Genomic DNA, 27,673 nt, shown 5'->3' with positions numbered 1-27,673 from the left:
TACCGCTACACTGTGCCCCACAATGTACAGTATACCTCTACACTGTGCCACACAATGTACAGTATACCTCTACACTGTGCCACACAATATACAGTATACCTCTACACTGTGCCACACAATATACAGTATACCTCTACACTGTGGAGTCTGTTCTATAAGCACCCTTGTTCTGTGGCGGTGGACAGAAAATAATCTGGAAGTGCCCCTCCCGAGACCAGCCTCTGGATCCGCCACTGGACCGCTCACAGGAGTGTACATTTCTTCTAAACTGTAATCCGTATCCTCTGACTTGCAGAAATCAGCACTCGCTCGGTAACAACTAACAGGCAGTACCTGAAGGCTGTAGCCTGGCCCTGTTATCGAAGCTAGCCGAGTGGTGTAAGGTTAAGGTACTAGTAGAGATGAGCGGCCCTTGAATCCGGATTTAAAGTTAGTTACTGCAGGATATGGATTACAGTTTAGAAATGTCAAATGTACACTCCTGTGAGCGGCGGGGAGGGAGATCTGTGGATGACACTGTTATAGAGAGGGGGATCTGTGGATGACACTGTTATAGAGAGGGGGATCTGTGGATGACACTGTTATAGAGAGGGGGATCTGTGGATGACACTGTTATAGAGGGGGAAATGGGGATGACCCTGTCATGGGGTGGATCTGTGGATGACACATATAGCATAAGATGCTATATACGGTATGTGTCATCCACAGATCCCCCCCCCATAGCAGTGTCATCCACAGATCCCCCTCCCTATAAAAGTGTCATCCACAGGCAGCTAGGACATGTTGAAATCTGAGTAATTTTTTTTTTTTTTTTTTTTTTAAACCACAGACAGCAGGACTTTTCTTCCCTGTTGCGGTTTTAGGTATTGGGTAAAGTATTGCAGCATTTCTAAGCGTACTTGTGTAAATGTATCGTTATAGCTGCCCCCCCCCTACTTTTGTCCTGGCCCCCAGTGTGCCCCCCCAAAATTTGAAAGCTAGAGACGCCACTGGCCTCAAGGTTGTGCGTGTTGTGGCTTCACAAATGCTTTGCTGCATACCTCGGTTGTAACGAGTGGTTATTTCAGTCAACGTTGCTCTTCTATCAGCTTGAATCAGTCGGCCCATTCTCCTCTGACCTCTAGCATCCACAAGGCATTTTTGCCCACAGGACTGCCACATACTGGATGTTTTTCCCTTTTCACACAATTCTTTGTAAACCCTAGAAATGGTTGTGCGTGAAAATCCCAGTAACTGAGCAGATTGTGAAATAGTCAGACCGGCCCGTCTGGCACCAACAACCATGCCACGCTCAAAATTGCTTAAAGAGGACCTTTCACTACTCTACAAACTAAAAACTAACTATATCAGTGGGCAGAGTGGCGCCCAGGGGTCCCCCTGCACTTACTAGTATGCCTGGGCGCCGCTCCGTTCGCCCGGTATAGGCTCCGGTGTCTGCGCTCCCTCTGTTGTACTGGAGTGATTTCTTGTATGAGGCGTGTCCCTTTCTGCAGCGCTGGCCAATCGCAGCGCACAGCTCATAGCCTGGCTGTGCGCAGCAAGGGACACGCCTCATACAAGAAATCACTCCAGTACAACAGAGGGAGCGCAGACACCGGAGCCTATACCGGGCGAACGGAGCGGCGCCCAGGCATACTAGTAAGTGCAGGGGGACCCCTGGGCGCCGCTCTGCCCACTGATATAGTTAGTTTTTAGTTTGTAGAGTAGTGAAAGGTCCTCTTTAAATCACCTTTCTTTCCCATTCTGACATTCAGTTTGGCGTTCAGGAGATTGTCTTGACCAGGACCACACCCCTAAATGCATTGAAGCAACTGCCATGTGATTGGTTGACTAGATAATTGCATTAATGAGAAATAGAACAGGTGTTCCTAATAATTCTTTAGGGGAGTATATATATATATATATATATATATATATTATATAAAAATAAAAGAGAAAGTCCAGTGGGAGCACCAACCAGAATGTGGGTGCAGGGTCCAGCGCAGGGCAGCGGCAATCCCCAATGGTATAAAAAACAAAGAAGTAGGACTGCACTCCAAGATAGTGATAAAATCAGCAGTTGTTTATTCACCCATAATATGGCAAGTCTTGCGACGTTTCGGCTCACAAGAGCCTTCCTCAAGCATGGTAACAGTGAAAGTGAGAGCATTATAAAGGCATTTACAAAGTGTCCAACCCATATGGGTGTGGTTACAATCAATTGCAACTACAAACATCTGATACAAATCAATACAATAAAGTGCATGTGCATAAAGTGAGCAGTGATATACAATTTATGACTAAGGGATGCCGTCCCTTCAAAGTGAATTAAAATGTATGCGATACTTCATTTAGGTTAAAATCACAATTACATAAGTAGAGGGATTATCCCTCTATGACTGCTATTTTTCCGGTAACTCTGCTTGTGATTGCCGGCGGGGATCATTATTATGTTCCCCTCTGGCTCTCATGGCTCTTTGGTCAGGTGTCCCACCCATTTGGTCGGGACCCCTGTCCATATGCTGGTATATGTAGGAGACCCCTACAGCGGTCTGATATATGATTACTCTGTTTAGACAACAGTTAGGCATACAACCTGCACGTAACTTTTGGGCATTTTTCCCTTAAGTAAAATGGCGCTCTTATGTCGACCACACAGAGCGCATGCGCTTGACCTTTACACTGTGATGCATCTGATGATGTCAGTGTGGTCATGCGCAATGAAGAGCTGGAGACGCACAATGAACGCTATGGTATATGCGGGCCCCATTGCTACCTATGGTCTGATTTCTGTGATCCACTTTCATCACATAATCACTTATGTAATTGTGATTTTAACCTAAATGAAGTATCGCATACATTTTAATTCACTTTGAAGGGACGGCATCCCTTAGTCATAAATTGTATATCACTGCTCACTTTATGCACATGCACTTTATTGTATTGATTTGTATCAGATGTTTGTAGTTGCAATTGATTGCAACCACACCCATATGGGTTGGACACTTTGTAAATGCCTTTATAATGCTCTCACTTTCACTGTTACCATGCTTGAGGAAGGCTCTTGTGAGCCGAAACGTCGCAAGACTTGCCATATTATGGGTGAATAAACAACTGCTGATTTTATCACTATCTTGGAGTGCAGTCCTACTTCTTTGTTTTATATATATATATATATATAAAAATAACCAAAAAACGGAACAGCACCTCCTGAGACAAATCGCAGGTGCAAGCTACCCGGCAATAATACAGCAAACAAAAAAAGTAGCAGCACACCACTAAATGCACTAAGACTGAGTGAACAGGAGAATGTGTGAACAGGGTCAAATACATGACGCCAATACTTACTGAAGAAGCTCTTAGCGCATATTATTGATCAAAAATATGTCGAGCCCACCTACCAGACGACAAGGTAGCTTCTTATCAGGTGGGACCTACTCTAACACGGAGGGTCCAGCTCCATTGTTACTCTGATTAAAAACACCAAGGGGTGGGGGATGGGCGGGGAGTGCTAGGTTCCAAAGAGGATGCCTTGTCCTCTATAATATACATTTATCTGTTCACTCAGTCTTAGTGCATTTAGTGGTGTGCTGCTACTTTTTTTGTTTGCTGTATTATTGCCGGGTAGCTTGCACCTGCGCTTTGTCTCAGGAGGTGCTGTTCTGTTTTTTGGTTATATGTATATTATAGAGGGACTGATGTATATTATAGAGGGACTGTCACCCCCACTAGTGCTCCCACAGTGTTATTGCAGTTGTGTTGTCATGCAGACAGAGGCATAGTAGTCTCTATTGGCAGGCATAATACAAATCGCCAAGTGGGACTAAAATAATAATAATAATTAAAAAAAAAAAAAAAAAAAAAATATATATATATATATATATACAGTGGGGGAAATAATTATTTGACCCCTCACTGATTTTGTAAGTTTGTCCAATGACAAAGAAATGAAAAGTCTCAGAACAGTATCATTTCAATGGTAGGTTTATTGTAACAGTGGCAGATAGCACATCAAAAGGAAAATCGAAAAAATAACTTTAAATAAAAGATAGCAACTGATTTGCATTTCATTGAGTGAAATAAGTATTTGAACCCTCTAACAAAAAAAGACTTAATACTTGGTGGAAAAACCCTTGTTTGCAAGCACAGAGGTCAAACGTTTCTTGTAATTGATGACCAAGTTTGCGCACATTTTAGGAGGAATGTTGGTCCACTCCTCTTTGCAGATCATCTCTAAATCCCTAAGGTTTCGAGGCTGTCTCTGTGCAACTCTGAGCTTGAGCTCCCTCCATAGGTTTTCGATTGGATTAAGGTCCGGAGACTGACTAGGCCACTCCATGACCTTAATGTGCTTCTTCTTGAGCCACTCCTTTGTTGCCTTTGCTGTATGTTTTGGGTCATTGTCGTGCTGGAACACCCATCCACGACCCATTTTCAGTTTCCTGGCAGAGGGAAGGAGGTTGTCGCTCAGGATTTCACGATACATGGCTCCGTCCATTTTCCCGTTTAGGCGAATAAGTTGTCCTGTGCCCTTAGCAGAAAAACACCCCCAAAGCAAAATGTTTCCACCCCCATGCTTGACGGTGGGGACGGTGTTTTGGGGGTCATAGGCAGCATTTTTCTTCCTCCAAACACAGCGAGTTGAGTTAATGCCAAAGAGCTCTATTTTGGTCTCATCAGACCACAGCACCTTCTCCCAGTCACTCTCTGAATCATTCAGGTGTTCATTGGCAAACTTCAGACGGGCCTGCACATGTGCCTTCCTGAGCAGGGGGACCTTGCGAGCCCTGCAGGATTTTAATCCATTGCGGTGTAATGTGTTTCCAATGGTTTTCTTGGTGACTGTGGTCCCTGCTAATTTGAGGTCATTAACTAACTCCTCCCGTGTAGTTCTAGGATGCTTTTTCACCTTTCTCAGAACCATTGACACCCCACGAGGTGAGATCTTGCGTGGAGCCCCAGAGCGAGGTCGATTGATGGTCATTTTGTGCTCCTTCCATTTTCGAACAATCGCACCAACAGTTGTCACCTTCTCTCCCAGCTTCTTGCTAATGGTTTTGTAGCCCATTCCAGCCTTGTGCAGGTCTACAATTTTGTCTCTGACATCCTTGGACAGCTCTTTGGTCTTTCCCATGTTGGAGAGTTTGGAGTCTGCTTGATTGATTGATTCTGTGGACAGGTGTCTTTTATACAGGTGACTAGTTAAGACAGGTGTCCTTAATGAGGGTGACTAATTGAGTAGAAGTGTCTAACCACTCTGTGGGAGCCAGAACTCTTAATGGTTGGTAGGGGTTCAAATACTTATTTCACTCAATGAAATGCAAATCAGTTGCTATCTTTTATTTAAAGTTATTTTTTCGATTTTCCTTTTGATGTGCTATCTGCCACTGTTACAATAAACCTACCATTGAAATGATACTGTTCTGAGACTTTTCATTTCTTTGTCATTGGACAAACTTACAAAATCAGTGAGGGGTCAAATAATTATTTCCCCCACTGTATATATATATATATATATATATATATATATATATATATATACACACATACACACACACACACATACACACCCCCTTTTGGGTATGGTCACTTTATCATGGCTATACAAAATGTTGTTTTTTTAATGTGTTTTAAAAAGTCTAATTTGTGTACTTACAGTAATGCGAAAAAGTAGTGTAAGTACATCCAAATCAATATGTTGGGCCTAAATAATTGTGTGGTCCTCATCAACTTCTAAAACAGACAAATAACCTTTGGTGACAGCGAAAACTCAGGGAGAAACCAAGCCTGTTAATTCCTAGAATAATAATGCCTTATATATTTTGACATGCACCTGTTTTTTCCTTGGCATCACTTTGTCTTATTTTTGTACTGCTGGTTGGTTAGGGGCACCCTCTTTAGGGGGTCCACTCTTCTGCCAAGACCTAGGAATAACATCATCAATAGCTTCTGTTTATGTACATATATTATCAAGTATTTTTCCTACTGGCACACACTGCTCTACCTAGTCATATGAATAGCTGTCAAAATTATTTAACATAAATACAAAAAAGCCCCCAACTCTGTGACCTCACATCTTGTTTTTAATACAGTAAAACCGATGTGTGGGAGATATGATTCCCATGTGAACAAAGCCTCGTTCTGTTGTCAGGTCACATGAATGGAACATACCAGAGAAGTTACTTGCTTCTAGCTCCATTGCTTTTGTATACACAAGTTAGTAATTGGGATCCTTTTTCATAATTAAAACATTGGTGGTTATCTTCCAGACACATTTCCCATTGCATTCTTTGCTATTATTGAGGATGGTGGCCATTTGGAGCTTAGTTACACAGAGATGGAGAGACCTTCATGGATTGTGTCTTATAAAGGTGGAGCACGAGTACAGCAGGTCAGGCCTTGCATGTGGTTTACCATGAGTCATAAACACAATAAAAACACCGGCAGCAAAGAAATTCCCCAAAATATTTAATCAGCAGCAAGAATCAACATTACAGTAGACACTTCTCTTCTGTCAACAGCCATTCTTGGATACACACACCTCTGCACGTACATTACCGGTGCACTCACACAGAAACCTCTCTTCTGCTCCCGATCCTCAACATTTCACTACTCATTCTAGTCCTTATTGTTCTGACAGTCTCATACCTGGAATTTAATTTCATCAGGGTGGGGACCCAGCGGATATGTCGCACTTAAGCTACACCTGCAGAAGTGCCCAATTTAGGAATAGTCTCTGATACTTTCAGTCAAGTTCATTCCTGTTTGGTCAAAGCTGGCCAAGCGCACAGTGAATACTACATTGGATTATCGAGCAAAGAAGGGATAAAAAGCACCAAAATTGCATATTACACAGAGTAAAATATCAACTCTATAAAAGCTTTCTGCAAACAGTCAATTTCGACAAGTGAATGGCTTGGTTTATCAGAAGGAACACTTTTCGGTTAGGATTTCCTGTCAGTTTTGAGCTGGCCAAAAGGCGCAACTATTATATATGGAAAAGCAAAAGAAGGTTCATGCGCTGCACAGCACATGGACATGTATTTCCACTGCGGGAATAAAGTCCAGATGGCGGGAACTGTAGGATTTTGTATACGTTGGTAAGACGCACATGACGTCAGCAGTTAAACTGTGGAAGAAAAATATCTTATGTCCTCTTCTTGGCCACCTGAATCATTGACTGGTTGACAATAAGACATCATACACATTAAACTTCTACATATGAATATAAAGCAGTGATTTCTTTAAAGCTGAATGGAATGTTAAAATATTGCAATATTATAATATATATTCTGTGCAAAACTGAATTTTTAACACCACCCTGAACTTTACGTAGCATTGGTCTCCAGATGGCTATTATATTGGCCTGTGGCAATAAAAAATAAAAATTTTAAATTTTTTATTTTTTTTTAAAGTCAATGGATGTCTGTAGGCAGTGTCGGAGTAAGGTGCCTAGGGCCCACCAGTAAAATCAATTCTGGGAGGCCAACAACATGCAAATACTACCCGCTCACACAGCAGCAAGATTCACTTCTGCAGGAAGAAGAGGAGAAACTGTAGACCAGGGATCAGCAACCTTCGGCACTCCAGCTGCTGTGAAGCTACAACTCCCATCATGCACACATTCTCTGTTGATCTAACTCGCATCGACGTGAATAAAGCATTCTGGGAGTTGTAGTTTCTGAACAGCAGGAGGTTGCTGATCCCTGCTGTAGACATTGGCTTCTCAGCTCCTCTTCTTCCAGCAGGCCTACAATGTGCTGCCTGACGGTGCGTGCGCATTACAAGCTGGGAAGCCGATGCCCACAATGGTGTTTGAAATGGCAGCATTTCATGGAGGGGGATGCATAACATCGCAGGGAGAGGGGAGGAGCTCTGTACCCTTTGGGACAGGCGGACTTGGGCACATGAGAATGGAGAACGCCCTCCTGGGCACTTGCGGCATAATGTGCATATCAATTCAAATAAAGACTTTTTTAGTGCAAGCAACTGACAAGCTGGAGTGCAGCAGTAAAAATGAGGTGACAGACTCCCTTTGTATAATGGCTGGAAATCGGATAATGTAGCAATAGTGGTATTGTACTTTTAAATGACCAGAAAAAACCCTCTTCTTTTAACACTCACTCTTAAGTACACTTATTGAGTACACTCCTAAATCCCATTTCCAGTATTGCTCCAAATACATTTTCTCTTTCAAGTGCTTTACATAAGATCTGTCTCCCATGATGTCAACCATAAGTGAGGCTTGTCTCGCAGCACGTCTGGGCTTTACATTCAGCATACACATCAGGAGATTCTCCTGCCATATACATCGCTCGGGCTCATAGATGTTCATTAGCTGAACATTAGGCTAATATTCATTGGGATATCTTTGCCACAACTGTCCTGAATAGTGCACGCTACCTTGTCTTTCATCGTAACAAAAACTAAGATTATTTCAGTGGGAATCAACATCCCAGAAAAAGAAGTTCCAGTGAAGACAATGCCCAAACCAAGTGCGACTCTCGCCTCTGAGGTAGACAATCCAATTTGTTTTGCTGATACAGAATTGACGGTCCATTCAGCTTGTTTTCAGCAATACATTTACCCAAACTTTCTAAACCTCCTCCCCTACTACATTACACTTGCTTATCCATAAATCCACATATCCATATTCCCACAAAAAGCAATGGCTGAAAACCCCTTGTGGATTGTTTCGATTGGCTATATTGGTACAGAAAGCATCACTGGAAGATTAGACCCACAGCAATATTACAAGTGGTGAGGATCTTATGTTATACCTCTATTAGGTCGAGTTCACATCACCGCTTATTGTTCCATTCTTCTGAATCGTCAGAAGAAAGAAAATGGATCCTGAGCATCAGTTATGCACCTTTGGCATGCATGCAGGACTTTTATTTTCTGTCTAAAACGACAGATCTCAGATGGAAATGGCTCTAACAGATGCCAAATGTGCACATCTGATGCTCAGCATCCGTTTTTTTTTTTTCACAGGATCAATTTTTTCCTTTATTTTCCTGTTCTTCGGATGGATCAGAAGAATGGAAAAAAAAATGGATATGTGAACCCGGCCTTATCTGAAAGAATTACTGCTACAAATTAAAACTCTGTCTCCTTAAAGGCTCATGCACACGACCGTATGCCCTCTTAAAGCGGGCCATATGTCCCGGAGCGGCATACATCATGCGCACAGCATCATAGGTTACACTTGTCAACATTTGTCAAAACAAATGATGTCAGTTTAAGCCAAAATATAGTCAAATACTTACACAGTAACAAAAATATACATCAGGATTTTCCTCTCAAAATACGTTAGACATTCGTTCTGCTATTTGGACCCTGATTCCTGAGAAAACATATTTAATAGTGTTTAGCCCTGCTCTTCAGCAGTCAGTATTGCCTGGCTGGATTATATATTTCTAGTGACATATAGTTGCGAGTTACAATGACGTGAAATGTCGTATTTGGGCAGTAACTCGTGCTAGCTACGAGTGCAATGACATTTTATTAGAATTAGAACAAATGACGTCCATGCAGACTAGTGCACTGCCTACAACTGGACGCGGGGTGAACTGGTAGACTGAAATCTTCACTATCAGGGCTCATTCAGATGGAAGTATGCTGTCCGCAAAAATGTGGATCCGTTTTTTGTGGACAGTTCAGCATGTCCGCAAAAAAATGGATTGCATTCCGCATTTTTGTGGACCCATAGACTTCAATGGGGCCACGTCCTGATTTTCACTGACAAGTATAGGACATGTTTTATTTGTTTTGCAGTGAATAGGTCTACATCTAATCTGCAGCATACGCCACCTGAATGAGCCAAGCCAGTGACGGACAGGGTAATGACTGCAGAGAGGTCACTGCCCACACTAGCTTAGAGGAGATCTCAGTATTTGTAGCATGCTTTAAAACTATCTGAATGTTTTAAATTGGTCAAAAAAATGATCAAGGATGTTGCGAATTCTTTTACAGCCCAGAACCTCAAAGAAATGGAGGAGCTGAACCCCTGCTGTGGCATCTCCAGTTCAGAGAAAGACCATGTGTGACCCTATGTGCCCTGATAGTTGACTTGTAACGTCTGTGTGACCACAAATGATTCTCATCCTCTGTAAGTAGATTTTCCATTCAATGATCATAGTCAGAGATATTGAAAACAAAAGCATTTTAGAAAATGGTGTCACTTTTCATTATAATATGAATAAACTTCACTCGCTGAACCTACAATAGCCTCTTATACTGTTCTTAAGGCCTCTTTTACTGGGTGATGATCAGGGCAATTATCAGGAGTGGGCGTTGGTGAGAACATTCGTTCTCGGTAATTGGCCCATATAAATGTGCTGCCAGACACGTGATGAACCAACAAATTTGTCAGCCAGAACGTTCTCTTACGCGTCACATAAAATTCTCATTCATCAGCGTGACATTGTGTAAACATGGGGGGAGGGGGGCGACAAAGATGGAAACTATATGGGGACAAACTATTGTAGTTTATTCCCGACCACTGCCCATTTTCTTGACTGTGAAAGGACTTTTAGCCAGAGGCCTGACTGACTCCAGCTGCTGGGGAATTGGCCTGTGACAAAGACAGGAGTGGATACCCCAGAAAGCACAAGCGTTAGGCTACATTCACACTCGCGTTTGGTGCGGATCCGTCTTGTATCTGCACAGACAGATCCGCACCGATAATGCAAACGCTTGGATCCGTTTGCAAAACGGATCAGTCTTGATTTACATTGAAAGTCAATGGGGGACGGATCCTTTTTCAATTGCACCATTTTGTGTCAGTGAAAAACGGATCCGTCCCCATTGACTTACATTGTAAGTCAGGACGGATCCGTTTGGCTCCGCATCGTCAGGCGGACACCAAAACGCTGCAAGCTGCACTTTAGTGACCGCCTCAAAAGTGCAACAGAAACCAAACGCAGCCAAATTGATGCATTCTGAACGGATCCTTATCCATTCAGAATGCATTGGGGCTGAACTGATCCGTTTTGGGCCGCTTGTGAGAGCCCTGAAACGGAGCTCACATGCGGAGCCAGAAACCCTGGTGTGAAAGTAGCCTTAGACGTTCCGAAACACCTTTCTTTCTTGTGTGATTGCTGCCAATTGAGCTGTGAACCTAGAATGATCACCACATGACCAAGGCAGATTTTTATTCTCTGGATGTAAACATTTTCAAGATCTCTCATTGAATAGGAACCTATGTTATGTTGTTGGGAAACCTGTCCTGGTCATGTGGTGATCACACGTACGGTCACAGTTCAGTGAGTACTTGCTTAAGTTTCCATCAATAAATAAGCTTTATTTGCAGAAACTAGAATACATCTAAGGCTGACAACGGAGGATCATCCATTTTACATTGCAGCAAAGTATGTAAAATGGATGCAAACAGATGCCCTTTCGTTGGCATCCATGTTTTGGGTTAAACGTATCTGCTAAGTGGATGATAGAAAAGTGTTTTATATACTGTAAATGGTAAAAATGCTGATCATTTCTGTGGGAAACGCAGTTGCTATATCATAAGACTGTTCCAATTAATTGAACAAGCCACTTTATACGTACGACTATGTAAGGCTGGGTCCGCATTGCTTTTTTAGCCCTCTGGGATCTACATTTGAATACCCGAAAGCATCATTCAAATATATACCATGACATGTGCATTCACTTCAGTGAGACGGATGGTCTCTAAAGGATTTATCTTTGCACTCCATTGCACCTGTTTTTCCATTTGTCTTTCCGACAGGATGGCTTGGTAGACTGCTTATTCTGTCTGGCAAAAAAAGCCAGAAACTAATGGAAAGCAGGTCTGACAAAGTCCAAATATGGCGCCTTTAGACCATCACCTTCACTGAACTGAGTGCCTGCTTCGGCATACATTTGAATACTGCTTTTGGGTATTCAAATGTATACCCCCTGCAGAGAGCTAAAATGAAGTGTGAACACAGCGTCAACTATCAGACTAGCAACAGGTCTTCCTTCCTCTGGGAGGAGATTCAAACCCATAAGGGTATTTACCTCTAAGGCTGGAACCACACATGCAGTTTTGTGGCAGATTGTAGTGTTTTGAGCCAAAGCCAGAAGAGGGTCTAAAAAGAAGGAAAAGCATAAAAAAGAAAGCCTGCTTTCTATTTTGTATCCAGACTTTTGTTTGGCTCATACAACTGCATCTAAACCTGCACAAGTGATTTCAGCCTAAGGGCTCATGCACACAAACGTGTGCGGCCCGTGCTGTGGACCGCATATAGCGGTCTGCAATGCACGGGCATCGGCTCTGCGCCAGCTGTTTGCAAGTCCTATTTTTTTGTGGTGCAAAGGCACGGACCCAAATCCCACAGAAGCGTACCGTGGGCCTCTGCTCTGCATCTTGCGGACCCATTCAAGTTAATGGGATCCACAACATGGGCAAGGACGCCTATGGTCGTGTACATGAGGCCTAACATGGATGAAAAAGGTATAAAAAACAGCCAATTAAACCGCCCTAATTAAAAAATAGTAGTGATTGTAGCCCCATGACACAGTACTGCTCTCTGCTACTGTACCACATCTGAATATTGGACATGCTAATTCCAACATAAAAACCAATTCACTTTTTGAAACATTTTTTAGGGTTAAAGTGCTCATCAGGACACTAAAAACAAAAATAAAAATTTAAAATATATAAAAACTAAAGTAAATATAATAGACTTCTCCCAGTAAGGTTGCAGTAAGAGGTTTTACACCCTTTCCCTGCCGTGCAATGCTCAGTATTGCTGTATCATAGCAGCCACCTGAAAATGCACATGCTGCGATATTACATACTGCTAATATAGGATTGTATAACCATTCATGTGCATCCTTGGTATGGATTTATGACACGTCATGCTTGCTTTCAGGAGAATCCAGTACTGCCTCATTACTAAAGCACAGTTTCATAGTTAAATCAGGGTAATAGTGATCCATACACTGCTCAACCACATGAATTATCTGCTTGTACTCCAGAATCAGAGAAGAAAACTGCTTGTAGAGATTTCCAAGAACGACGGGTAGGTGCAGATTTAGGTGGAGAATTAGCAGTTCTGTAGTTAAGTGGAGTGGGTATGCGAGACGGTGATTTGTCTGGTTGTATGTCTGCTCGTGGCCGGATCTTTGGGCGCAGTTTAAGTTTATAGATAGAAGGGACTCTGTCTGGTCGTTTCATTGTTTTCTTAGGTCTCAACACCACTTCACTGGACTCTGCATCATCCTCAGGGACTACAGAGGTCTCCTCAGACTCAGACTCCTCCTGGAGATCTTCAACGGCAGGTGTGCAACTATCATCTGAGGAACTGGACAGGGCTGGAAGTCTCCTCCAGGTAGATGTAGGAACTGTTGCAATATTCCCATCTGTATTCTGCTCCCGTCCTCCTCCAGTAATGTAGAAGTTGAGCGAGGATGAAGATGAACTAGATGAACAGTATGCAGAGTCTACAGCAGCTGGCTCATTGAAAGGCGGACTAAGTAACAAGGAAGCCCCCTGTGTTCCCCCAGTGTGCTCGTGTGCCCCCAGAATTCGTGAATTTTCCAAGAACTCTTTCTCGAGGCTGCAATAAATTTGTTGCTCCTGACGAACATCCAATGGTGCAGGTGCGTATCCTAACTGTCTCCGTGCATGAGATTTTGGAGGCTCTGTTTGAGTCCGATTGTTAGGGGGCTTAGAAGTCACAGGAGTTGACCATGAATGTTGTCCGCCCTTGTCCCGTGTAATAAGCAGAACAGTTTTCTTGTTAGCTGGAGGTCCTTGACTTCGAGCACGTCGACTAGGAGGGCCTGGGACTCTGCCACGTTCAGGCATGACAGGCTGAGATGCCTGTGATCGCTTTGACATAGGGCCTCTGTCCTGAGACTGACTGCGTGTTATAGAAGAGCGAAGCCCTGGTCTCAAAACATCAACGGATTTTCTGCCAGCAGGGGCGCTCTGAACAGAGGAAGCAGAAGAGTCACTGTCACCAGAATACCGTCGGGGGCGAGGAGGCCTAGAACATAAAGGGAAGTATAATGATAACAAGGGACAAGTGATAAAAGGCATAAGAAAAGAAGCAGGTATAGAGCATGTATTAGGGTCCATTCACACGTCCGTAGAATGGGTCCGCATCCGTTCCGCAAATTGCGGAACGGGTGCGGACCCATTCATTCTCTATGGGGCAGGAATAGATGTGTGCTGTCCGCCTCCGCATTTCTGGAGCGCGGCCCCGATCTTCCGATCCACGGCTCCGGAAAAAAAATAGAACATGTCCTATTCTTGTCCGCAATTGCGGACATAAATAGGCAGTTCTATGGGGGTGCCGGCCGGGTGTATTGCGGATCCGCAATACACTACGGACGTGTGAATGGACCCTTACTGAAACGTAATAGAACGTGCACAAATAATCACACACACACAGAGATAAGAAAGCGATTTAATTAATATGTGTATAACACAAACAATTAAAGGACATCTACCAGTATGATCAACCCTATTAAACCAGGCATATTGCCTGGTAGGGTCAATCATGCTGAATAAAATGATACCTGCTGCCAAGATATTACTTTTTACTGAGCCAACTCGGAGATGCGAGAACACAGGTTTAGACGATCCATTTCTGTCAAAAGGGAGGAGGGACTGCACAGGGGTGTTGAGTTAGCACTGCTCCAAGCCTTACGGCCATCCCCTTGGTGCTCTAAATAAGTAATTTGCATACATATAAAACCGAATATATATTGGCAGCTGTTGCCCTATAGTATCATTTTACTCCGCATAATCAACCGGACTAGGCAATATGCCTAGTTTAAAAGGGTTGATCATGCTGACAGATGCTCTTTAAATCTGTAAAATACACATGCAGTGTCACACTCCCAAACAACATGACCCTACAATATATAACTACAGCAAAAGGTCCTTTAATCCAGCTCCTCAAAGACTGACACATTTGGATTTGTTTTCATCACTGAACACCCTGTTATTGCAAAACCTAAGAAGACTGGAACCATCACTATGTGGGAAAAAACAAGCACTCAATTTTTTTTTTTAATTGAACACTTATTTTCACTAGCTATCAAGAGTGCAACCTACTATTAATGGGCATTTGTTAAAAAAATAAAAAATAAATATGTAATTAAATATACTTTCTAAATTCCCTAATGTAGTTATGCAGTCACATGATTTGACAGGGGTAAATTTCTCATCTTCCTTGCACCTGAAAAGTGGCGTTAAAAAGTTGCAAACTATGTGTTTCTGACTTTTTAAGGCTACTTTCACACTAGTGGCAGGACGGATCCGACAGGCTGTTCACCTGTCGGATCCGTCCTGCCACTATTTCGCCGTGCTGCCGGACTGCCGCTCCGTCCCCATTGCATTTAACAGATATACCCTCCCTCCAGGAATGTGAAGCATGCGAGACCCAATCCGGGAGTAATTAACCAAAGTAACATACCCCCAGATGGATGTCTTTCTAGTGTCCTGCCGCTATTTCGCCGTGCTGCCGATTCGTCCCCATTGAATATAATGGGGACAGGGGCGGAGCTCCGGCGCAGCATGGCGAGAGGCCGCAGGACTAAAAAGTCGGACATGCAGTACTTTTAGTCCGGCGGCCTCTCGCCGTGCGCCGGCGTCCTTCCGCTAGTGTGAAAGTACCCTAACTGCGACTTTTCAATTTTTTTTTCGCATTTTAAGCCGCCCTCTCCACTTTTCCTAATGGGGGCGTGGCCAGATGCCACAACAATTTTTTTTTCATTTACACCAGTTTTCTGGAGCAGACAGAAATCTACGGCAGCTCCAAGCTGTCATAGATTTCTGTTTAGGTGCACAGACTGCAGAAGGATGCACCTAATCTATGACAAGACTTGTGGGTGGGTGAAGGCTAGCTCCCATCTACTGCACGCAGAAAGTAGAGGAGTCTGTTTCATAACTCTTTATTACTCAGAAGCAGCCCCAGTATCAGGGAGGACATTATAGAGAAGTACTATGAATAAAGCACTTGTGCTAACATAGAGACTGTCTATACAATCTCTGTCTGTGTATATCTCTCCTGTCTAACTCGGCTCTTAATCACACCTCCCTGCTCCCCTCTCCATAGATTTGTATAAAATGATGTAATATGATCCTTCAGTGAGCTGGTCCTTCCTGAAATGTTTCCAGTGAAATTTCAAAGAGAAAAGCATTTAGAAAACAGGAGGAGGTAAACCGTCGGATATCAGGAGAACAAGACATTTCTGATAAGATATATTACAGAGTTTTTTTTATGGTCGCTTGTACTATTGATTTATGCCAAGTGACTATTTAAAGGTGTATTACTTTCTGAGACATGCATGGCATACCAAAAGCCTCAAAGGGTTATTAAATAACAAATAATCAGGTTTACATTCTGATATTGAAAGTGCTTAACTGCCTAAAAGAATCTTAAAAAGTAACAGAAAGAATATTGGTTGCATCAAACAAGATTTAAAATACATGGGCTGCATGCCGTGTACTTAAGTAAAACAGGCTCCTAGGTAGGCACTTATAATAGGGTCGACCCACATGGTTGTGCAAATAACCCTGTTGCGCCTCCAAAAAAACCAAGATCCACAAGAATCCACCACACACAGGGAAATTGGGGGAACACTCAATGTGGGAGATTGAAAACCACAAACACTGCCTAAATTTCACAGCAGCGAACACAGCCTGTGCCAATATAGGAATGCTCCTGCCTATCGTGCTGTGTTTGCCTGTGCGAGTTAGGGTTGGGCGATATCAAAAATATTCCCTCAATAATGATATTAAGAAATTTATTGCAATACTGATATATATCATGATAAATACCAATCCAACAAAGACATTATACTGTATGGGGGCTAAAAGGAGACATTATACTGTATGGGGGCAACAAGAAGACATCATACTGTATGGGGATTATACTCTCCATGGGACTCATGACTTGTGCATTCCCCTTGGGTCTAGCACATCCCACACCTCTTGCATCCATATCTATGTGCACTATACTGAGAAGTAACTTGTGGGATAGCGGTCGCACATCAGTAGATCATGTATTTATGCCACTGCCATAACACAGCTTATAGCACCACTATTCTATCATATGGGCTCCATAGCAACTACAACTGCTAGTGCTGCACTCCCTCTACAGTAAGCTCCCTCGTCAGCCTGACAAAGAGTATCTTCTTCAGGGAAACTACAGGTCCCAGCTAAACCCTCCAGTAAAGCCTCAAACCAGGGAGCAAACAGACTTGCCCAGTTGGAATTTACTATGCTTCTCATACACCAATGCTGAGGAAACAGGAGCGAGAGGGCGGTATACGCTCCAGTGCGCTTCTCCCATATGACACCACTTTCTTGTCACAAGCTGGGGAGACTTCAGCATCTACTGTTAGCCTAGTGCGTTGCGGGATGTGTAGTTCATAAGGCTCACCAAAGGGCACATGCTCAGATAATGCCACTGCTTTATGGAGTGTATTGGCTCCCGTTTTAGAAGCGGCCAGCGCTTTCCAACCACCCCTATGATGCCATTAAAATGTCATGGTATTTAAGAAACTGTGATATCACAGTTTAAACACTAGTGTTGTCCATGCTGGCCACCAGTAGTACACTGCATTTAACAGATATACCCCTCCCTCCAGGAATGTGAAGCATGCGAGACCCAATCCGGGAGTAATTAACCAAAGTAACATACCCCCAGATGGATGTCTTTCTAGTGTGCTGAATTAATCCCTGGAGGACACTAAATAGTACCGTATATTACCGTAAGTAACTGGTGGACCCTAAGGCAGTAGAAATATCCTCAGTAACCAATCTGGACAAACAGTGTCCATTAAATCAGAGCCGGTAAATACTTACAGATGTAGGTAAAGCCATGGAAGGAATCAAGTGGATATAGCAGTATAGTCAATTAAAACATATACATATAATACAAGTACCAGAGAGAGGGACATATTGTATAAAGGAGGGAAATGGGCAGTGCAAGAGAAAAATACCCCCTCTACACACACACTTTTTTTTTATAGAACAAAAAGCAGAATTTGGAGAGCGGGTATCTAAACTGTGTATATGGCACCCAGTAATACTCTGTCATAGGAAACAAGGGAATGATATCCGACCATTGAGACCCTTTGGCTTGACTGTATGTAGCCAAAAGATCCATTGAGCGTCATTTTGCAGTAACTTCCTATCCAAATTCCCACCTGTGGGATACTGATGCACCTGCTTAATACACCCTGAAATTTCAATGTAGATACTAGTCCGTCATGCTTGTCACAGACATGGCAGGCTATAGTGGTGTCCGCACGTCTCCTTATGTCACCAATATACGTTTGCCGATGCATCTTCTCAACTCCCTTTTTGTTTTCCTGATGTACTAGCTCCCACATACACAAGTGACCAGATATACTACTCTGATGGCTTTGTTTATGAATGATCTGTTTTTATGGGTGACTTCTTTGGTGGTGCTCCTGAAGCCCCACCAAAGACGCCAGATAAATTCACTAGCGAAGCAAGAACCACAGCGAAATATGCCAACCGTCCTATTCACTAGTCATGTGGTACTGAATGACCGCCTGCCATGTGGCCAATGTCAGGATCAGTTTTGAGGATCCCCCAATGTGTCCAAGACCACCCTAATTTCCCTGTGGACAAATCAAACATGCCGACCGATAATGCGTACAGTCTCATCCTACTCAGTTCTCATCTTAGGGTTAAGAAGACTTTCTCTCTTACAACAAAGTGTGCCGATAGGCTGATTTCAAGAACTCATGTGGGTATCCCTGTTGCATAAACTTGTTTTTTTAGGTCTCCCGCAGCCGCTATGAAGTCAGACATCTCTGAGCAGTTGCAGCACACTCTCAGATATTGGCATTTGGGGGCATAGGATGACAACTCTCCCAGCACAATAGGCTGTTTGTTGCATTACTTTTACAAAACATTCTAGCAGTTAGTCTGCCCGTCTCAAACTTATGGCCCATTCACACGACCGTATTTTTATGTACACATCTTTTCCACAATTTTGAGGATTGAATGCGGACCCAATAAATTTCAAAGATGCGGACAGCACACTGTGTGATATTTTGTGTGAGGCTACGGATGCCAGAGACAACTTGATGGATGTAGGTCTTTGTGTATCTTGGCAGGCTATATAATACTGCCATCACTGGATGGGTTGGGAGCAAGTTCTTTCATCTTCCCCGGCCTTCTAGAGAATGGCACTCAGCTGCATTATAGATGTCAAAGTGGGATCCTGCTCAAAAATACGATAACAGGAATCGTCACCGAGACTGCGCTGGCACATTTCCACAATGTTCCCCACCCTTGTCTGAGGGTTTAACAATGCAGGTGTTCCCACTCCAGTGACTGTAGATTCCTTGATCCCTCCTCAGTAAGATTATGTTTGATGAGGAAATTATGATCAATAGATCAAGAGAGACCCTGTTTCACATAAGTACAGGCCATGCAGCGTTTTTTAAATCTTGGTTGATACAATAAATATTCTTTTACTTTTAATGTTCTTTCAGGCAGTTAGGTATATCACAAGTCTGCATGATGACTTGACTTACGCATGGCCAGCTCTCCATTCAATCTACTCCTTTCTGGAGTGCCACATAGGGATCAGAAGACCACCCTTCTGCCAATATATGTGGGTCCTAGAGATATATCTCCCCCATAGTGTGAGATCTATCAAGGCTCGCAGATCCAATCCGTCCTGCGCTGGCGTGAGATGCGCCTTAACAAAATCAGGCGCATCTCTGCCCTGCCATGCCCCAGAAGCTACAAGCTGGCATAGACCTCAGCCATAACTTCTGCCACTTTCTGGAGAAAGTTATACTAAGTGCACAAAGCCGTGCGCCCTTTTCTCTGCGCTTCTGAAAAGTGCCAAGAAGCTCAAAGTCACAAATTATGGTGCACACATGAAGTTCACCATAATATAAGACTTTTTTAATGCCCTAATAAAAGTGTCCCTGTATGTGCCACTTTTTTTCTCTCTGACATTAAAAATATATGAGAGCAGCCACCAGGCACAAACAAGTGTGTCTGACCAGATGGTTGGGGGCCACAGGTTGTGCACCCCTGCTTTACAGGAACAGATGCTCTTTTGTGATGGTCTCCTCTCCCAAGGAGAGGACCCCACGTTATCACATTTATATGCTCTGTGGCATTTAGAAAGGGGTTGTCAAAAGCAGGCAACTCATTTTAAATGATTTTTCTTTTTCTTATCTTCTGGATTAAAGGAATTTTGCAGTATGTAGTAGAAAGCAAAAAACTGGGCATACAATTAAAGCAAGATATACCATGTTATAATTACTATGACTTGAAAGAACTGGTACGACCACTAAACCTAAAATAAAGAAAAGTCCTCACAAAATAAATAACTGTAGTAAAATCAGATCTTTTTCTTTTATTTCTTGTACACGAATATGTTGGCAACCATCTTGTCCGAGCTGCTGTTTACAGCATTTGGAGACAAGCTTTACAGCAGCCACCATGGGCCATACATAGGGATAGTCAGAGTTTCTTTTAGACATGCTCTGTGACCTGTGAAGAGGTCATTCTACAGGGAGGGGAGTGTAAAAGCTGCATCCATCACCTATTGTGAATGCAGTTATCTGTCATTGTAATACTAACTGTGATAATGAGATGAGTGCGGAAAAGTGATCTCTACAGAACAGGAAAGAGTTTATTTAAATATAGATAATAACATGGAAAATTAAAAATAACATCATAAAAAATTCTTTAAAAATATGTTTAACATAACATAAAAAATTTAATTTAAACAATAGGTCATAATTCTATATAACAAGACCCATCTATTGTGTAATAATTGCATGCAAGCAAGTTTTCAGAATACTCACCAGGGGCACACAAGTCTATCACTTCTAGGATATAGTATCTCATTTTATTTTCATGTCAAAGAAATATTACAGAGAATTCCCAACAGTACAGGTATGCATTTGCATACAAGTGCCAATATGAAATCACTTTATAGGACTGTGCACTATGCCTAAAGAGAACCGGTCACATTGCACAATGGGGTTTGAGCTGCAGACAGAATGTTATAGAGCCGGATGAGCTGAGGAGATCGATATATAGTTTTGTGGGAATAGATTTAGTATAACTTTTACGGGAATAGTAATTGCAATAAAGTAGAGTAATGAAACGGAGCGGCACTGCAAAGTGTCTCACTATAGTTGATGGCTCTCCATGCACTCTGTCATACATACAGCAATGTGGTGCTCAGTCCATTCATGTAGACATGTAAAATCCCAAACGAATAGATAGAAAAAAGCAGACGGCTCTCACCGCTGTAAAGTTCATTCCTTTATTCTTGGCATCATGCTGAATACAAGCTGAATACATCCATCAGGTCAGTAGCCTGAGGAAGCGCGGTAGAGCGAAACGCCCGTCGCCAGTGTCCTGTGTAGGAATAGTCCGCCCCAGCCCTGATGCATGTATTCGGCTTGTATTCAGCATGATGCCAAGAATAAAGGAACGAACTTTACAGCGGTGAGAGCCGTCTGCTTTTTTCTATCTATTCGTTTGGGATTTTATTGGAATAGATTCAGTATTTCATTCCTTTGAGCTCTTGCTCATTCTGGGCTTTGAAGTCCAGGAGGCAGTCCTATCAGTGATTGACAGCTGTCTCTGTACACAGTCATATCAGGAAAACAGTCACTGATAGGACCGAGTCCTTGACTTCACAGCCCAGAATGAGAAGAGAGTTAAATGAATACAACACAAGTTTTACTGAACCTGAAACTATCCATCAATCTACTCAGCTCCTCTTGCTCTATAACCTGCTGCCGGCAGCTTACATTGCATTTTCATGGTGCCAGGTTCCCATTAAAGTTTCTGAAAGAGCCGCCACTATAAGTCAATTTCATTTACTGCATTTTAGTACACTTTTTGGCTCGAGCCTTTCGGTGAATAATGAACTATACAGTGGTAAAGTCAGGAGGCAGTATGTGATCTGCTTGACTGCCAGTGACCTTGCTGTTTAATGTCAGCTGATTTTCCTTAAGACTCTTTAGCTAACAAAGGACACTGTGTCTACTCTCTTGAAATCAGATTGTTGTTAACGTAGGTCCTTTTGAGAATCCTGCGTTATTTGGTAAAAGTGCCTTCATACTTGGGTATTTATATTCTATGAGAGGGTTTATTAGTATCTGGAACAATACAGGTAGGTCAGAAGAAACACTGTCTTGCTACAGAACTCCCATTGCGTGCTGCCGTAGGACGTCCTTCGAAGTGATAAAATTTACTCACCGAAATTTTCATTTCCTGGGAGTCCATAGGCAGCACACAATGGGTTAACTCGAGTGACCCCCTACTCAAAGCAGAAGACATGTTAATCAGCAATATTAATTAAATATGCAAACAATCACTTTGGCCCATCTTGGTGCCTATAAAGGGTTGCACACAAGACAAGACCATGTATTATCTGCAGCAATAACATACATTTATTAAGGGAGGGAGGTTGTGCTGCCTACAGACTCCAGAAAAAGAAAATTTCGGTGAGTAAATTTTATCACTTCGAGGACGTCCTACGGCAGCACACAAGGGGAGTTCTGTAGCAATAGGAAAAAGGAGATTTTTGTGTAACTCACCTGTAAAATCTTTTTCTCGTCTTTTCCATTGGGGGACACAGACCATGGGTATAGCTTAGAGATATTACTAGGAGGGACACTATGCAAAAAAAGAAGCTCCTCCTCCTCGGGCTATACCCCCAGGCACCTCCAGGAGAACTTCAGTCGTTGCAAAAGCAGTAGGAGAAGGAGAACGGAAATAAAACACAATGGAAACCATCACACCGCACACCATAAGGCGAAAACCATAAAAAAAAGGGGCGGGAGCTGTGTCCCCCAATAGAAAAGACGAGAAAAAGATTTTACAGGTGAGTTTCACAAAAATCTCCTTTTCTCGTTCATTCCATTGGGGGACACAGACCATGGGACGTCCCAAAGCAGTCCATGGGGTGGGAACAAGGAACAAACCCAACACCGCCTGGAGTAAACGTCCCGCAGTTAAACAGGAACCACAGCCTGCAATACCCTGCGCCCAAAAAGAGCATCAGCCGAGGCCAGAGAGTGTAACTGATAAAACTTTGTGAAAGTATGTAAGGACGACCAAGTGGCCGCCTTACACAACTGGGAAACGGATGCGCGATTGCGTCTAGCCCAGGAAGCTCCCACTGCCCTTGTGGAGTGAGCAGTAATCCGTGACGGCGGAACCTGGCCACGAGCGCGATAGGCCGCAGCAATAGCGGAACGGATCCACCGCGCCACGGTGACCTTGGAAGCCGCCAGGCCCTTACGAGACTCTTCAGGAATCACAAAGAGAGAGTCTGAACGCCGGAAGGAGGCAGTAGCCCCCAGGTACACCTTCAGAGCCCTGACGACGTCCAGAGAGTGGAGAGCGCATTCCTTGGGGTTCGCCGGAGAAGGACAAAAAGAGGGCAGGACAAGATCTTCGTTAAGGTGGAAGGGAGAAACCACCTTGGGCAAAAAAGAAGGCACCGGTCTGAGCACCACCTTATCCTGGTGAAAGACCAGAAAAGGTTCTCGGCAGGAAAGTGCGGCCAGCTCCGAAACTCGCCTGATGGAGGTTATGGCCACCAGAAAAACTACCTTCCAGGTGAGTAAAACCAGAGAGATCTCCCTCAGAGGCTCAAAAGGCGCCGACTGAAGGGCGCGCAGAACCAAAGTTGAGATCCCAGGGGGGCAAGGGAGGCACATACGGGAAAACAGAATGCGCCACCCCCTGCAGGAAGGTTTTCACAGGTCTCAAAAAGGCAATGGACTTCTGAAAAAAGATAGCCAAAGCAGAAACCTGAACCTTCAAAGAACTGAGCGACAGACCCATGTCAAGGCCGGATTGGAGAAAGGACAGCACCACTGGGGCAGAGAAACGTAGGGGCGGGTAGCCCGACTTCTCACAAAAAACCAGGAAGGCCTTCCAGGTGCGATAATAGATCCGTGAAGAAGCCGGCTTCTGAGCCCTGATCATGGTTCTCACCACCGCATCAGAGAAGCCTCTCTTCCTCAGGATGGAGGTCTCAACAGCCACGCCGTTAAACGCAGCTGCCGTGAATTCTGGTGGAAGAGTGGCCCCTGAGACAGGAGATCCTCTCTGTCGGGTAGCGGCCACGGAACGTCGGCCAACATACGAGCGACGCTGGAGAACCAGGCGCGGCGAGGCCAATCCGGGGCGACGAGAATGGTTGGTATCCCCTCCGCCTCTATCTTGCGCAGCACCTTCGGCAACAGAGGAATCGGAGGGAAGACGTAAAGGAGGCTGAACCGCTGCCATGGAGCTACCAGCGCGTCTACCCCGTCCGCCCGCGGGTCTCGAGCGCGGGCTAGATACACCGGCACCTTGTGGTTGAGCCGGGAAGCCATCAAATCTACGTCCGGACGGCCCCATCGGTTGCAGATGTCCTCGAAAACCTCCGGATGGAGAGACCATTCTCCCGGATCCACCCTGGTGCGACTCAGAAAATCCGCCGTCCAATTGTCGACTCCCGGGATATACACTGCCGACAATACTGGAACATGCGACTCCGCCCATAAGAGGATTCTCGCTACTTCCTGCATTACTGCCCGACTGCGGGTCCCGCCCTGATGGTTGACATAAGCCACAGCCGTGGCATTGTCCGACTGAACACGCACCGGGCGAGTTGCAAGGAGAGGAGTCCAGTGGGAGAGGGAGTGGAAAATCGCCCTTAGTTCCAAGACGTTTATCGGGAGACTGGACTCCTCCGTCGACCAGACACCCTGAACTGTGAGTTTCCGGAGAACACCTCCCCAACCGATGAGGCTGGCGTCGGTGGTGACTACCGTCCAGGAGAACGGAAGGAAGGACCTTCCTGACGATAGGTTGAGGGAAGACTGCCACCAAGGGAGAGAAGCTCGAACTTGCCGGGACAGAAGAACAGGAGTGTCTAGACCCCGAGGGCTCTTGTTCCAGAGGGCAAGGATCATTTGTTGTAGCGGACGAGTGTGAAATTGGGCGTACGGAATCGCCTCGAAAGAGGAGACCATAAGGCCCAGCACCCGCATGCACTCCCGAATGGTGGGACGTGGAGAGCGTAGAAGGAGCACCACTGCCAGTCGAATCTGGGAAACCTTGGAATCCGGAAGAAACACCCGAGAAATCGAGGTGTCCAAGATCATCCCCAGGAACGAGAGTCTCTGGGAGGGGTGAAGAGAGGACTTGGGAAGATTGATCAGCCACCCGAACCGTTCCAGGGATTGAACCGTGATTCGGACGCTGTCCTCGGCCTGTGGAAGAGACGGAGCTTTTATCAAGATGTCGTCTAGGTATGGTAACAAAGAGATGCCCCTGGTGCGAAGAAGCGCCATGAGAGGCGCCAGAATCTTCGTAAAAACCCGAGGGGCGGTCGCCAACCCAAAAGGTAGGGCGACGAACTGGTAATGACGCCCCCCTATGGCAAAGCGCAGAAAACGATGGTGGGACTCTGCAATAGGAACGTGCAAGTAGGCGTCTTGAATGTCCACAGACGCGAGAAATTCTCCTGGACTCAGAGAAGCAATAACGGAGCGAAGGGACTCCATGCGAAACTTCCGCACCCGTAGAAACTTGTTGAGAAGTTTTAGATCCAAGATCGGACGCACTGACCCCTCCTTCTTTGGAACAACGAACAGGTTTGAGTAAAAACCTGTCCCTTGCTCTTCTGGGGGAACGGGGGAAATGACACCACGGTCCAGAAGAGAGGAGACCGCAAAAAAGAGGTCCGAGGCCTTGGCCGGATCCCCCGGAACGCGAGAAGGGAAAAAACATTCCGGCGGACTGGACGCTAACTCCAACTTGTAACCGGACGTCACCACTTCCAGAGCCCAGGCGTCCAGAACGTGAGCCCTCCAAACCTGTTGAAAGGAGAGCAGACGGCCCCCCACCACGAGGGGTGGGGGCCCCCCTTCATGCGGAGGGTTGCTTGGGAGCAGGAGGACGGGCTGACTGCGCCCGAGGCCGCCAAGAAGGCTGGGGCTTGAAGAAAGGCTTCTTGCGGGAGTCCTGGGACCCCCCTGCCGATGAGGACGACGGCGTCCTGGCAGTGGAGAAGCGACGAAAGGACTGGCCCCGGAAACCTGAAGGCCGAGACCGAAAGGGACGCTTGGTCCTGGGCTGAGGTAGATGAGTGCTCTTGCCCCCAGTTGCGGCCGAAATAAATTCATCTAGTTGAGCCCCAAAGAGCCTGGACGCTTCAAAGGGAAGGTTAGCGAGGGAACGCTTGGATGAGGCATCAGCATCCCACACCTTTAACCAGACCTCTCTGCGCTGAATGACCGAGAGGGCCGAAATACGGGCAAAGAGGGAGCCGATGTCCATTGAAGCCTCACAGAGATATTTGGAAGCTTGAGACATCTGGATGATAAAATCCAGAGTATCTGCAGAGGCGTCCTGCTCTGACAGATCCTGGTGGTGGCGCTGCAACCACGTTGTAAGAGCTCTGGCGACCCAAGCTGACGCGAAGGCCGGTCGCAGGGAAGCGCCCGCCAGGGAGAAGATAGACTTGGAAAGTGAATCCAAACGTCTGTCCACCGCATCCTGCAGAGAGGAACCGTCTAGGACGGGAAGGGCCGTGTTCTTGGCTAACCTGGCCACCGGAGGATCTACCTTAGGGGAAGAAGTCCACTTTTCCACTGTGTCAGCTGGAAAAGGATACAGTGTATCCATACGCTTGGTGGCCGAAAACTTTTGATTAGGACGATCCCAAGCTTTTGATATGACCGCAGTGAATTCCTCATGAATAGGGAACACAGCGGACTCCTGCTTTTTGGGTGGAAAAAGGGAGAACTCCCGACTAGTGGAGGGAGGAGAATCCCCTTGTATATTAAAAGTGTCACGGACGGCTGCCACCAACTCGGTTACCATGGTGGAAAGCTTAGGCAGGGGTCCCCGCTCCGTGACTTCGTCTGATCCGGACAATTCCCCTTCGGATTTGCGCTCCCTGAGAAGTCAGACGCACTCTGTGAAAGTCACTGAGAGGAGATGGAGTGGTGGCTGCCACTGGGGTAGTAGCCGCCATGCGCTCCATGAAGGACATGGCTGCCTTGGCAACTAAGGCCAGATCAGCTGCCGCATTAGACATGGCGGAGGCCCAGGCGGGTACCGCTGGTTCCGCAGGGGCAGAGGGAGGACCGGGCTGAGCAAGAGAAGGAGGCTCATCCTGTCTAGGAGCAGGGCATAAGTCACAGGAACCAGTGACAGAAAAAGGCCTAAGGCATATCTTACATGACTCCAGTGGAGCCTGAGAGGGAGCCTTGGAAGGCTTAGGGGCCCCAGGTTTAGGCATGATGGATTCCAATGTAAATCAGATTTCCTACCAGGTTGCCGCAATTCCTACCACCCAGGCAAACAGCAGAAGTCTCCGGTCACTGAGGAGCTGCACGGCCACAATCCAGCAGAGTCTCCGGCGTAAGGAGAAAACAGGCGGGACGCCGAAGCTCCGCCCCCTTGAACGAGTCATTGCGGCGCGAAAAAAGCGGTCTGGGCCCCTCAGACCCATTATTTCACACCACTGACCACACCATGTATCCGCTGGTGGGTTAGCCCGGCATCCTGGGTGATTAAACTGGGGCACGCATACCTTTCGTGCTGCAATTCAGCCAGTTACGTATGCTCTTATCTATGAGCCTCCTTAGGAATGACCTATTGTGCAATATTTTACTGCCTACCTCAGTGCGCATGTTGGCGGCC

At 45.1% G+C, this 27,673-nt stretch overlaps 1 protein-coding gene across 3 annotated transcripts in view; it reads right to left on the bottom strand.

Annotated features, from left to right (window-relative positions):
- Nucleotides 1-9,175: 9,175 nt before the first annotated feature.
- GAS2L1 (growth arrest specific 2 like 1) overlaps nt 9,176-27,673 on the bottom strand; it is a 37,939-nt gene continuing 19,441 nt past the window's right edge. For 2 of the 3 annotated variants that reach the window (XM_040416673.1, XM_040416676.1), the window contains exon 6: nt 12,233-13,973. In XM_040416673.1, coding sequence (XP_040272607.1) covers nt 12,929-13,973 — 1,045 coding nt within the window. In that variant the 3' untranslated portion in view covers nt 12,233-12,928. Of the gene's footprint in view, nt 9,326-12,232; nt 13,974-27,673 lie in introns of those variants that run through there. The other variant, XM_040416674.1, reaches the window with a different exon arrangement.

This window comes from Bufo bufo, chromosome 2, assembly GCF_905171765.1.
Source record: "Bufo bufo chromosome 2, aBufBuf1.1, whole genome shotgun sequence".
Taxonomy (NCBI): domain Eukaryota; kingdom Metazoa; phylum Chordata; class Amphibia; order Anura; family Bufonidae; genus Bufo; species Bufo bufo.
The sequence above is the reverse complement of the archived record's forward strand: the minus strand, read 5'-3'. Positions and strand labels throughout refer to the sequence as shown.